Source organism: Drosophila simulans, chromosome 3R (assembly GCF_016746395.2).
Source record: "Drosophila simulans strain w501 chromosome 3R, Prin_Dsim_3.1, whole genome shotgun sequence".
NCBI lineage: Eukaryota > Metazoa > Arthropoda > Insecta > Diptera > Drosophilidae > Drosophila > Drosophila simulans.
Genome location: NC_052523.2, coordinates 17627522 through 17640128, shown reverse-complemented (window position 1 = coordinate 17640128; position 12607 = coordinate 17627522). Strand labels below are relative to the sequence as shown.

The window sequence follows — 12607 nt, the reverse complement described above, 5'->3', positions numbered from 1 at the left end:
TTAGGCAGCGAACTCTGGCTTTAAGCCATCTTCCTCCGCCGAAGGAGAAGAGATGAAAATGTTGGCGCAACTAACAAAAAGCCGGCTGGAAAACCCTTAACCCTTTTGTGTGCGCAGGGGGCAGGATTCAGCGGAGGAAACAGGAAAAGGAGACTGACCGCAGGCGTTGGACGCTAATGAATATTTTATGAGATTTATTTGAGTTTCGAGTTTCAAGCAGTGTGTAGGGAAAAGCAGAAAAAAAAAATAAAATAAAAAATAAAATAAAATGAGCCAACACAACACACACAAAGCGCCAAAGAGACGCATCCATCCTGGCAGCCATTTTTTCCGCCATGACCGCGTCCTTCTCGCATTTCAATGCTTTGTGAGCTGGCAAGTTTTTGTGTTTTTGCAATTAGTGTGACAGCGGCCTTGGGGGGCTGGTTTCCAGCTAGAATGGGGGTGGTGGTGTTGGCTTGGTGGTGAAACAGGCGCCATAATCAAAGAGGAAGTTTTAATTGTCGCGGCCTTGACGGCACTGGCGGTGCAATTAATACGGGCCCGATGATTGTTCGCCTTCTTGTTTTTTTTTTTGGGTGTGCTTTTACTCCTCCTTTCAACTTACCCTTGAAGCAGCATCTCTTGCTCTTGATCGCATAGATACAGAGGCAAACCAGCAAAAGGATGGCGGCCATGCAGCCCCCGGCCACGCCCATTAGATAGCTCATCTCGTAGGGTTCTGTCCGGAAATTCCATTCGATTCGATACACGGATTCGTATTTGTATTCGTATTCGATGTGGTGGAGGGTGGTGGGGTTGATTATGCAAGCATTAAGGGGAATTTTCATTTTCATATGCAAAATATATGTTATGCAATTCATGTATTGCACGTGCGATTGATTTTAATTAAAATCGTTGGGCAGCGATGCGATGATGGGTGGGGGGAATATGTTTAATGAGTTCTCAGCTCGTGTGTTCTTTCAACAATTTACACTATCTTGTTGTAATAAGCAGGGATTAATCACTATTCGGCTAATTAATATGAACTTTGAATGAAATTTTAAGGATATTAAAGTTACTGAACTGAATTACTGAAATTGTTGTTTCTAAGATTCAACATTTGACTTATATCTTTGGATAAAGACTTAATAACAAGATTGGTTTATGACTGTGACGCTGCTAACATGAAAGTGTTTTGCAGGAATGTTTGATATTTTATGCAATAATTTCTTGATGATTATGTGAATTGAATACATTTTAGTTGAACATGAGTGTAACTTAAATACGTGATATGTATGTGATGGGGAGCAGTATGCGGGGAAGGGGTAAAGAAAATCAAAGAAAAGTCTATGCACCTGCAAACGTACCCTCCACAATCAGGTGTATGGCATGACGATCGGTGCCCCGCTCGTTCTCCACCACCAAGTAGTAGGGCCTGGAGTCGTGCTCGTCCGCGTGCAGGATGTGCAGGGTGGACAGGTAGCAGTCCTCCCGAGTGTCCGGCTGCATGTCATCGGCCCGGAAGCGATCTGTGGGGTATGAAATGGGAAATCAGGCAAGTCCTTGTCCTTGTTACTTGTTACCAAATGCGAATTGGCTTTCGTGGGCTAAGTAATTGCACTGGAATTGCACACAATTTGTCGGCGGCCGACATTAATCATTCGATTCGATGGGCTAACTAGCATCGCAAGCGAAAAAAAAAATGGCCGCGGAGCAAAGGAGAACGGATTGGACGGGAATGCGCCCCGTTTGATTTGTGTCAGTGGCAGTGAGAGCACGCAGGATTACACGCACGAAGGACGAGCAAGGATGGACACGGGCAGACAAGCTGAAAATGAAGAGTAATGCGACTTGCGGACCAAGGACCAGTGTTGCCAAGTCAGATGTTTTCTAGAATAAACGACACCAGATTTAATTCTCACCTGAACTAGTAATTTATTGAATTATATTTCTATAGTTGGCTCTCTATCTGTGTCTGTGTTCTATATTTTAATTTGCTCAGAACTTATTTAATATCCTAATACTTTATAAAAAAATTATTGGTTTTCTTTGAACTTTGAAATGAACTAACATGAGAAAATGCTCTTTTCTGGAGTAATTTAATTTAAATCTGCAATTTGCAGGTAATCAATAGTTGCCAACAATGGCCAACACTGGCCAGCAAGGATGCAGTTCAAGTTCATGGAGTAGCGAGGGTAGCGGAAGTTATGGAGGGATGCAGCCGCATCTGGTTGCGGATGTTCATCCCGAAAGAGTTTCAGCTGGAAAATGAGCTGGGTTGTGTGCGCTGGCTGTCTGTTGAAGCTCGGATTACCGGCGGCTGACAGGCGTGGGAAGTCTGCTCGAGGCGCCCCCATCTCGACCACCCATTCTTTGCACCACCCACTTTGCAACAACGGACATGACACTGCCAGTTTCTTGTCCGACTCTGACTCCGCGTGGTCATGTAATTTGTCTTGATTTGCGGAACAATTCTGCGCGATTGCCCCCCCCCCGTCCGCAACCCTTTCTGCGAAGAGGCCGTTAATCTAATGAGCCCTCGAGCGGGCGGAGCCATCGTTCTGCATCCTGTAGAGCGGCGCTAATTGAATTCCGAGTAGGCAAAACTAAGTCCAGCGTCTAATTGCATTACCATTAGCTGACCAATGGGGCGGATGGTAAGCGCTGAGCGGTAACTGCCTATCAAACAAGTATACGCACCGATGCCCGAGCCGGCCTCCAGACGCAGTGATCCCCATTCCCAGGCGACGCGCTGTGGCCGCGGATCCGCACAGACGACCATTGTCAGGCTGGCCGCCTCTCCTCGCTTCACGGAGACGGTGTGCAGGGAAGGATGCAGGCGCAGGACCTGCGGGGCACCTGCAACGACAACGGAAACAATGGTGAAAAATGCATAAAGGAGTCGCGCTTAGTCCGGCCAGATGACTTTTTAATTGAGTTGGTGTGGCGCAACGCACTCGCCGAGCCGCACTGCCGAAGATAATTATATAGAGTGGTTAGAGGGTGGAGTTCAAGCAACCAACCACTTTGGGCGCTCCAATATGGCATTAGTGGTCTGGGGATCTCGGACCTTGAATATTTTTATATATACTGATGTGAATTTTAGTTAAATTATTAAAGTAATAATATGAATAATAATGTATATGATAATACGAATGTATATAATATGAAAATTAAGTTTGTTTTAATCTTAAATGTATAGTATGTATCTATTTCTGAAATATTACTGTGAGAAACTAGGTCCTTTTTTGACACTTTGGCACTCTGTCGCTGTTAGTTAGTTCGTTTGTTACACACACATAGACATGTATAAATGTGGTGAGGACTTTTTTCGTGCGCTTGTTTATTTTTGTGCATTTTTTTTGTTCCCGGCTCTGCTAAATTGCTCGTGTCCTTGGTTGGTCATAAATTATGTACGTGCTGTGGTATTCGGCACTAAATTTAAATATTTCTTGCTGTTCTTTTTTTTAGAGTTTTCCTTTTTTTCCGAGTTTGCTGTCCAGTTTTTCGCCCTCGGCAGTTGCAGCTCCATTTTTTTTTTATTCCGCTGGCGCTGCGGTCATAAGTTCATTTTGATTTTGTGTTACGTTTTGGTTTAGTCCGTTGCCCAGTTGCTAGTCGCCGTCCACCGCGAAATTGTATGGTTGCAAGGCGGAGGGAAATGGCAAGGGGTAAGAATTTAGGGAAAGTGGAAAAGCGGGAAAGCGACGAGGAGGTGGCAACGCAAGCGCTTAAAATGTTTCGCAGGCGCTTTCCGGCTGCAGCTTTTAATGGAGTTTTGTTAGTTGTTTTAAGTGTGCATTAGTTGCACGGGAGCCCAGCGAGGGGAGGAATTAAATGAGTAGCCCGAGGAGGAATAGGTTTCGCCTTTTTTTTCCCCGTTGCGTTGTCACCTTCTCTGTGGCTATGCTGGTCATCTCCATGACACTGGTTTCCATTCCAGTCCGGGTACAAAAAAAAGAACGGGGAAAAATGACATCGAAAAAAGCAAAGAGAGCTGGGATGCAGATTTATGACCGCAAACATGGTTCGTTCCTTAACCCGCAATACCCTTTCCGGTGGGTCGGTTGGCCATCCCCTCGGCAGTGCCTCTCTGGATTCCAGATCCTCGAGGATTCGATGCGTGTCAGGTGGAAAACATGCAGGTTGCGGCACCAGCCGTGTTGTCGTCATATTTTGTGGCATTGCGGTTTTTATGGCCACACCACACACAGTAAATACAAGCAGTGCAGATAGCGACTTACCCACAACTTGCAACGACACCGGATCGGATATGGCCACCCGCTCCTGGCCATTGATGTAGCTGGTGGCCCGGCACTCGTACTCGCCCTGGTATTCGTAGGTGACGTTGTCGATGACCAATCTGGACTCGGAGCCTCGCTCCACGTACTTGGAACCATGGGCCATTCTGAAAGGAAAGTCGAGAGAGCAAGACATTAAAGGGCAAGTATTAACAACTTTTAACAGTATATAACTTTGTAACAGTTGAAATCCATAGGAAAACTAATTGATTTCCCGCTTTTTGGCGATGCATCGGAGTATTCGATGTACCAATGCGGCAGTTGTCCGTGCGGCAATTGATTATGATTATGCGCAACTAATATACGGATTCCATCTGGTCACGGACTTCGGCATGGTGCGCACTTTGCAGGCCGCAAAATGAAACTGATGCATGCAACGGAGGATGCCACATTCCTCCTCCAGACCCCGGCCTTTTCCCATGTGTCCTCATGCTGCTGCAATCCTTGCTTGGCAATATTGAAAATTGCGTATGCGTATGAGTTATTTTTTGGTGCAGGCAGCCCGACTCCGACTAACAGACGGGTGGGCCAAAGAGCTGGCTCACAGAAATATTTGATACATTTTTAATATGAGAAATGCCTTTCAAGCTGCGAAATGCTCTGGGCTCTCAGATTCTTTTGAGGGAGCCGCATAAAGAATGGAAAAAAGCAGCATTTCAGCCAATACATTCATTCGATGGTGCTTTAAGTGGAAGCAAGGATCTTTAAGGCGGTCCCTGGCAACCGGTAATTAAAGGCAATAAATTAGAAAGCCATTCAAATGCAAATCTGCCAAGTCGAAAAAGTTTGGCAAGCGCTCTTCTGTTTTTCGACTCCAATTCTCGAAGGTCCAGCAAGTGAGAGAGAGCGGCGAAATCACGTAAATCAAAGTGACAGGATTTCGTGTCCTGTGTCGTGTCCTTGGGTACCTCATTTGCAAGCCGCCCGCCCAGCAGTTGCACTTGCAGCTCGGTCGAAGGCCACAAGGACACAAGGACACCACCTGGGAGGAGATTAAGGAGCTGCCGAGCATACGTCGCTCGGCCTGTCAGCGGCTCACTTCGTGGCATTGATTTATTACCCACTGGTTCCAAATGGGCGACTCCCGCTGTTTACCCAACACGGCACGCGCCATTTAATTCGGTGGGTGGCTGTGGGTGGCTGTGGGTGGCTGTGGGTGGCTATGGGCGCTTGTGTTTGGAGAACATGCGTGGAAATTAGTTTTCAACAATTGACATTTAATTTCTGATAAACACGCGCGCATTCGCTTCATTAAGTCAACACGTCAATGTGTTGCATGTGGCATTCGTTATTAGATGACGACACCTTCGCATAACAACTTCCCATACTCCTATATCCTACATATATGTCTGTCCGATCACGATCTGGCGTAGCTATGTGTGTTTTATATGCTGCCCCGATTGTCTGGGGGCAAGTGCAAACAAATAGAATCGCAAAAATCACGTACTTACGTGGCAGCGTCAAAGCCCTTGCCTCGGAAAGAGACGCAAATACGCAGCAGAAAGAGAGGGGACGAGCCATAGGCAGTCGGATGAGGAGTGCTCCGATTTTTTCCCATACAATCTGCCTGCTTTGCATACTAATGCACGACGGCATTAACCACGAAAGCAGAAACGGAAGGAGCCTAATCCTGCAGGCATTATAGATGGCTGCTTGCTACCCTAGCTCAATATGGCTATATACGAACGTTAAGTCTCTTTGCTATCAGCATGGGCTTTTGTGAATATCAATTGCCCTATAATGGTGTTGCGGTGTAAAAATTTGCAAGCTTAAAGCATTAATTTTTTGATTTTGTCAGAATACTAATGATTTCTATATAGAAAGCGAGGACTTGGAATTACAGGGTATAACCGCTGCAGCGCTTTCAAAAACAATCCGTGTTGCATGATGTTTTCCTTGTCTCAAACAATTTCCGCTGAGCAGGTAATTAAAATTACGCGAAATAGCATCAGAGTTTGTTGAAAAGTGGGCGAGGCTCCTCATATAAAGGAAATGTGCAACAGGAAACGTGCTTACGTAAGAAGGAAAGGCTGTTCATACAGGCTTATCCTTGCTACATATACTGGTACTAAATTTAACTATTCATTCCATAAAGTGCTACCATTTCTACAACATCTTCAGTATTGGGGCAAGACAAATATTGCGCATACGCAGAGTGAGCCGCGCTTAATTAGCTCTACCATTCAGCCGGCTACAAAAACCGGTCGCAAGACGAGTTATCCGAACGGGAAAGTCACGTGTTTAAAGCCAGACCAGTAAAGTTTTTAACGGAACCTAGAAGGCCACCAAAACTATGCAACGCAAGCTGCCAAAGAACTCCAGCGAGGCCAACCTTAAGTTATGCACACAGAGAAAAATCTAAGCCAACATGACAAAGTTCTAGTATTGTTAACAAGAACTAAATAGGCTGCAATTACTTAGCCTCCATCCTGAACCCAAGAATTTGTATTTTCAGTGTACTTAACGTCGATGGACTCACCTCTGTACCCATTTGAAGGATGGCAGGGGATTACCATCAGCCAGGCACTCAAAGGCTGCAGGACTAAAAAGCGGGGCGGTGGTAAGGCGATCCGGACCAGCTGAAATAATTTTGGGAGGATCTGAAAGGAAGGGGAGAGCACGGCAGAAAGCAGAGCCAGGTGAAAACTTTGTCCAAGGTAAATAGTAAGATACGTACATTTCACATCCAACTGCACCGACAGCTGCTCAGAGGTGCCCACCGAGTTCTGTGCCTGGCAGGTGTACAATCCGGCATCGCGACGCCCGACGGGACGCAATTGCAGAGTTTCCTGTGGGCAAGAGATTGGAGGTGGGTTGGATCAGCGGGCAATTTAATACAATTACAAATTTCTGCTACACTTCAGATAAATTCCCAGCGAGGGGGTGACTCTACCCGAAGCAATTTCGGAACAACATAAACAAGCTGGGCGGTAGTATCCGCATCCTTAGCTGCAACTAAGCTAAGCTCACCTGCAAGCTGGCTATCTCGGAGCGACCTGCCCGCCGCCAGACGATGCTGGCCGGCGGATTGGCATCGGCCACGCAGCGCAGGACCAGGGCATCCTTGTCCTCCTCCAAGTCGATTTCCGGTGAGCCAATTAGACGGATGCTCGGCGCGTCTGCGAGAAAAACAGAACACAGGAACACAAAATAGAAACAGAGAAACGGAGACGGAGACGTTCAACTTGGTTAGGCAAAACAAAAACAGCAATTGAAACTGCAGAAACAGCAATGGCAGCCGAGCAAACAGAGTCAACAAGCCGGGCAAGTCCTGCTCCTGGCCACGTCCTCTGGGACAAGTCAACTCTTGAATTGCTCAGCAAAACAGGAAATTACAGCAAATTGTTGTTAATTTAATTGTTACAGCTTTCTGTCTCCGATTCGGATTTGGATTGTGATTCCACTGCCACTTCTACTCGGTCTCCATGCCTCTTGCTTAGATTGCCTGGCCCTGACTTTAAGCCAAATCGAATGAAGCCACTTTCGTGGCCCGGCCCGCATTCAGGCTGCAGGTGCTGTATCAGAGTTTTGCATATCGTTATCGCAACACTCACATTTCACGTCCAGCCTGGCCTCCACCACCACCGATTTGGCCGTGTAGGACTCGTGGTAGGCGGCACACCGCAGTATATCTCCGTGGCGCTCCCGCATCGCCGACACCTGCACCACCGAGGTGGCCGACCAGGTGCGTGGATTATCCGGCTCGGTGGCATTCATTTGCGGGTGGATGGGGGAGATCTCCTGGTCGCCTGGGGGAGAGAGCAGCAGCAAATGGGAATTAATTAACATTAACAACTGCCGCTGGATAACAACAGCCACTGGGGTAATGCGGCATGCTGCACCCAAAAAAAAATGTGCTATCAGTTGAATTGAAATAAATATAACAATGAATATTCAATTGGGTTGCTGAAAAAATAAACTATTAATCGTGAAAAAATATGCAATTGCTTTTGTGTGAAAGCAAACATTTATAATTCCCTTTGCCGTGTTTGCCACATTAACTGGCAACATTTCGTTGCGTGTGCTCCCAAGGAATGCACTTACCCAAAAACCATTTGAGGGTGGCCGGCGGATTGCCGTAATGCGAGATGCACTTGACCGTCGCCAGGGCGCCGGCGTCTGCGGTGATGTTGTGTCCCGGCGGCACGTGGACCGCCTCGTATTCGAGCCTCGGCCGCTGTGGCGCCACTGCAAACAGAAGTGAAGTGTCCTTGGCAATTAAGTCTCGAGGATAAACGGTGAATTAAGGGGCATTTTAGCATGTCCCTTCATTCAATCGAACCGAGAATCCGGATGCGAGGCACTTACCACGTACGACAAGGCGCACCGGCTGGCTGGTGAGGGCATCCTGGGTGGTGAAGTCACTGGCCGTCACTTGGCACTCCCATAGTCCGTCGTCAAAGTCCAGTGTGGCGGAGCGGATCCAGAGGGAGCAGTCGCCACCGAGCTGCACCGGCGGCGGATGGAGATCCAGATGCAGGACATTTCCATTGTCGCTCGTCGGCATACGTGAGGCCCATTCGTATTTCTTTGTATAGATGCCAACGGGCTGGGGGTGAGGACATGGATCGGGTTAGTTCCACACACAGAGAAAAAATTCAATTATACTAATTTGTAATATTATTAATATTTTCAAAGATTTTTGCGAATGCAGTACATTCAATATAGACAAGATGTTTCCGCTCCTATCAAACTTGGTATAATATAAACATTTTTCCACTTAGTATTTATCCACGTGTCGATTGAACAAGGATACGGATTGGTTAAGGATGGGGATAAAAACGATGATGGCGTTGAAATGAACTGGGCGTCGTCTACGACATGTTTAGCATGTTTAACTTTTCGATGCAGCCAGGCGTATAATTTGTTCTCCGATTTGGTCAAACATTCACAGACAAATCGGCGAGCCAATGGTGAGGAGGACACACGGAGGTATCCTCGCCCGGAATTCCAACCCCGAAATTCCACCGCCCACCAGTGCCACTACTACCCACCCAACCACTACGTGTCATTTAACTCCATTTCGAGTCGTCGTTTCAGTCGCTTCTGTCTGTAAATTGGCATTAGTTTGTTTGCTAATTGGAAATTAAATTACAATTAGTGATCTCTGAGCATCGTTCGCATTTAAGTATTTATGGGAACGGACCGTGCCCCAAAAACCCCCAGAACTGAGCTGCCTAATTGCATTTGGGCTTTTAGTGTTGTCTGACTTGTCCGTGGCATAATGGGTTAAATTAATTGCTACATTGAGCTTGTGCCATGGCATAACAATCGCTTAAAACGAGCATTCAAATGCAGTGAAAGAAAACGAAAGCACATGCAAGTGCATAATCTAATCTCGTCTGTCCTGCCATTTGATATTTAGTGCTTAAATTTGCGCAAATGGCCACAAATGCATTTTCTTTGTCCCATGCTGATAAAATAACGTGTGACATGCATTCGACCACCTTGAGTTGACTGGCCAGCCAGCATAAATACAGTATCTCTGGTTTATTAAACAGCTTGCGGCTGGCATGCATGTGAAATGTCTGCGGATACTATATGCCATTTGACTCCACTGACCTTAGGCCACAGGGAATAATCAATGGCCGGTCGCCGGGCACCAAAGGGTTAAGTTAAGTTTTGCGGGCTTTGCGGTAACAAAAGATATGAGCTCAATGGGCGACCGAGCTGCCAAAACTGCCTGAAAAACAATTTCAGCATGGGAGATAAAAAAATCGAACCGAACAAATATTTGGCTCTGGCCCATTGATGCTGCCACTGCTGCCAAAACATTCTCGAATCGATATTCGTATCGGCATAATTCTCTGCATATTCCAACTTCAAAATGGATACGGCTAGCAACAACTTGGAGGCGAAACTCCGGAGTTTTAGCCTGGGCATCCGCATCGTTGAGCTCGATTTGTTTGCCTGCGAAAAAATGTGCGATGGCCAAAAATTACTTTTATTCAAATGGCTGAGCCTGGTTGTTGATACCATACTCGACTATTCTCCATTTGTGCTTCGAAATTATCGGGAAGTGCACTGCAAGGAAAACACAGATGAGGCATGGATAGAATTGAAAAATGTTCGATAGACATCCTTTGGCTAAATTAGAATGCAGCTCGGCAATGGACATAGCCGCATCCCCATCTCCTATTTTTATTTGTATTTTTTTTTGGGACAGTCGATTTGGAATGTCGCTTCTTATGATAACTACACGTAGAATGTATGGCCAGAAGTATATACCCAAATGGAGGAAATTGGGAAACGTTAAGCACACATAGGAGAAAAGGAGGGAAGTGGAATAAGTATGCAAAAATAAGAAGAATTTTAAATGAAGCCCGAAACAGCAACATCAGCATGTTTGTGTGTGTGCGACGCTCGATGCATGCAAATGCTGTTTGCCTCGTCCTGCGTCCTTCGTCCTTTCGGTTCCTTCAACTTGTTCGAGTGGAGACACAAAGCATGTAAACATTTAAGTATGTGATGCAGAGCGAGAGTTTGCGATGCGCAGCATATGAAAAAGGACATTTGAAATGCTTTCTGATTTTTGTCATACAATGGCGTCGGACTGCCGTCCAAAGTCCCAGTGTGCATTTGCATAAGCAACTACCACAGCAAGTGGGGCACGGGAATGGCAGTCACTGCGGGGAGTGGCAAATAAAAGTTATGCTTCAAACGCACACAATTGCCCTGAATAACAAACGGCAACAACATATTCCCTTCGCCGGGAGCTGATCCATAATGAGGCCACTTTGGATTGGTATGCAAACGAAGTCGTTTGAGATCAACTCAACCCGCCCGCGATGGCCATAAAAAATGGTCAGAACACAAATATAAACTATGGGTCGGCAGACATTTTCGATTATATAGAATATTAAACACTCAAAACAAGACCTTCAACTTATTGACCATGAAAAATGATTAGGATTTAATTGCAACCATGCAGCTCAAGTCTTACAAAGTAATTCAATTAATCACTGAGTACAATAAGGCAGAGCTAACAGAGCCATTTGTAGAATTAGTTAATGGTCTATGATGTTGACAAACAACCAAAAATGCTGCACACATTTAGCTAAAACTTTGTTAAATTTCCAATGGCTTATAAAACTTAATTTGCATGTAACAAAAAAGTAAAGCCCTGGGCTGAAATAAATTGGGATCAGCGCGAAAATGCAGCAAAATGAAATGGCCGCCGTGACAGCATAAGCCAAATCAATTAAAACAAAAAATGTTTTATTTGGCAGGGGATCTACTGCCAAACAACCGACGAGGTCGAAGCGATATTTTGCGCTGTTTGCGCTGGCATAAAGTCCAATGGGGCAAATTTCGCCCCCTTATTCCTTTGCTGTCACGCACTTTCGATTAAAAGTTGCGCCGGCCAGTGTTCTAATCAACGGCGAACAATGAAGGGCTGTCTGGGGTGCTGTTCCCATGTCGTGTGACTCCTTCTGACCCCTGGCCCCTTGTCCGCGTCCACGGCCAACTTTCATTATTGACTCGTCCTGGCCAGGGTGTAAATTACATTCGCCACATGTGGAGGCCAAAAGAACAACACTTAATTGAACCGCAGGACGCGCCACGCATATGATATGAGCTTTCTAGCCAGGACACGTCGTTGAGCCTGTGTATGTATGTGTTTGTGTTTCTATGTGTCTCGGTGTGCTAGTGTGCGAGCAAAGTTCGGCTGTTTGCGCCTGGGCGAGACTTTTGGCCAAGTTATGAGTTTAATCAAAATGTTTATAAACTGTGGCCATCGATAGATGGGCTCGGTGGGCTGATATAATTACCTTGTTATCCTTTTGCCAGGAGCACGTGCCCCGCTTGTCGATAACTTTGCATGTGAGCAGCGTGTCCTCGGCGGGATTCACCTCCGTGTACTTGGGCTGCTCCGAGAATCGCTGAAATCCCTCGATTCCTGCAAGCAAAAGAAAGGATGGCGAGGTGAGAAAATGGCGGATGGAGAATGGCAAATGGCAAATGGAAAAAGTGGAATGCTGGGTCTGCCATTTACATAAACTACTTCCGCCGAGGGTTCCGTTTCCGGTTCAGACCGCTGCGCATGTAAGTATGCTACCGTTTCGTAACCCTTCTATAAAATCGCTGCCTGCATTTGTCACGCCCTCACACCAATGCAGTGTCCCTCTGCCTGCCCACACCCATACATCCTTACACTTATACACACCCATACCGACACGCGGGTAATTATGAACGCTTCACAGAATGGCGGCCATTTGCTTATCTTCACACCCCTCATCCCACAGATATGCATGTTTGTGTGTGTGTGCGCGCGTTTCTTTCATTATCATTTGGCCGCTTTCTCCGCACTTTTTTTTATTTTA

General features: G+C 46.2%; 1 protein-coding gene across 5 annotated transcripts in view; it reads right to left on the bottom strand.

Moving 5' to 3' along the window:
• LOC6728934 (kin of IRRE-like protein 1) overlaps positions 1-12607 on the bottom strand; it is a 70966-nt gene that overhangs the window by 26426 nt on the left and 31933 nt on the right. For 4 of the 5 annotated variants that reach the window (XM_016177203.3, XM_016177202.3, XM_039294862.2 and 1 more), the window contains exons 2-12: positions 12056-12183; positions 8592-8832; positions 8328-8471; positions 7838-8032; positions 7254-7402; positions 6961-7072; positions 6763-6883; positions 4227-4390; positions 2683-2841; positions 1338-1511; positions 608-721 (exon numbers count right to left, since the gene is read on the bottom strand). In XM_016177203.3, the coding sequence (XP_016035611.1) occupies positions 608-721; positions 1338-1511; positions 2683-2841; positions 4227-4390; positions 6763-6883; positions 6961-7072; positions 7254-7402; positions 7838-8032; positions 8328-8471; positions 8592-8832; positions 12056-12183 (1701 nt within the window). The remainder of the gene's footprint in view (positions 1-607; positions 722-1337; positions 1512-2682; positions 2842-4226; positions 4391-6762; positions 6884-6960; positions 7073-7253; positions 7403-7837; positions 8033-8327; positions 8472-8591; positions 8833-12055; positions 12184-12607) is intronic. The other variant, XM_016177205.3, reaches the window with a different exon arrangement.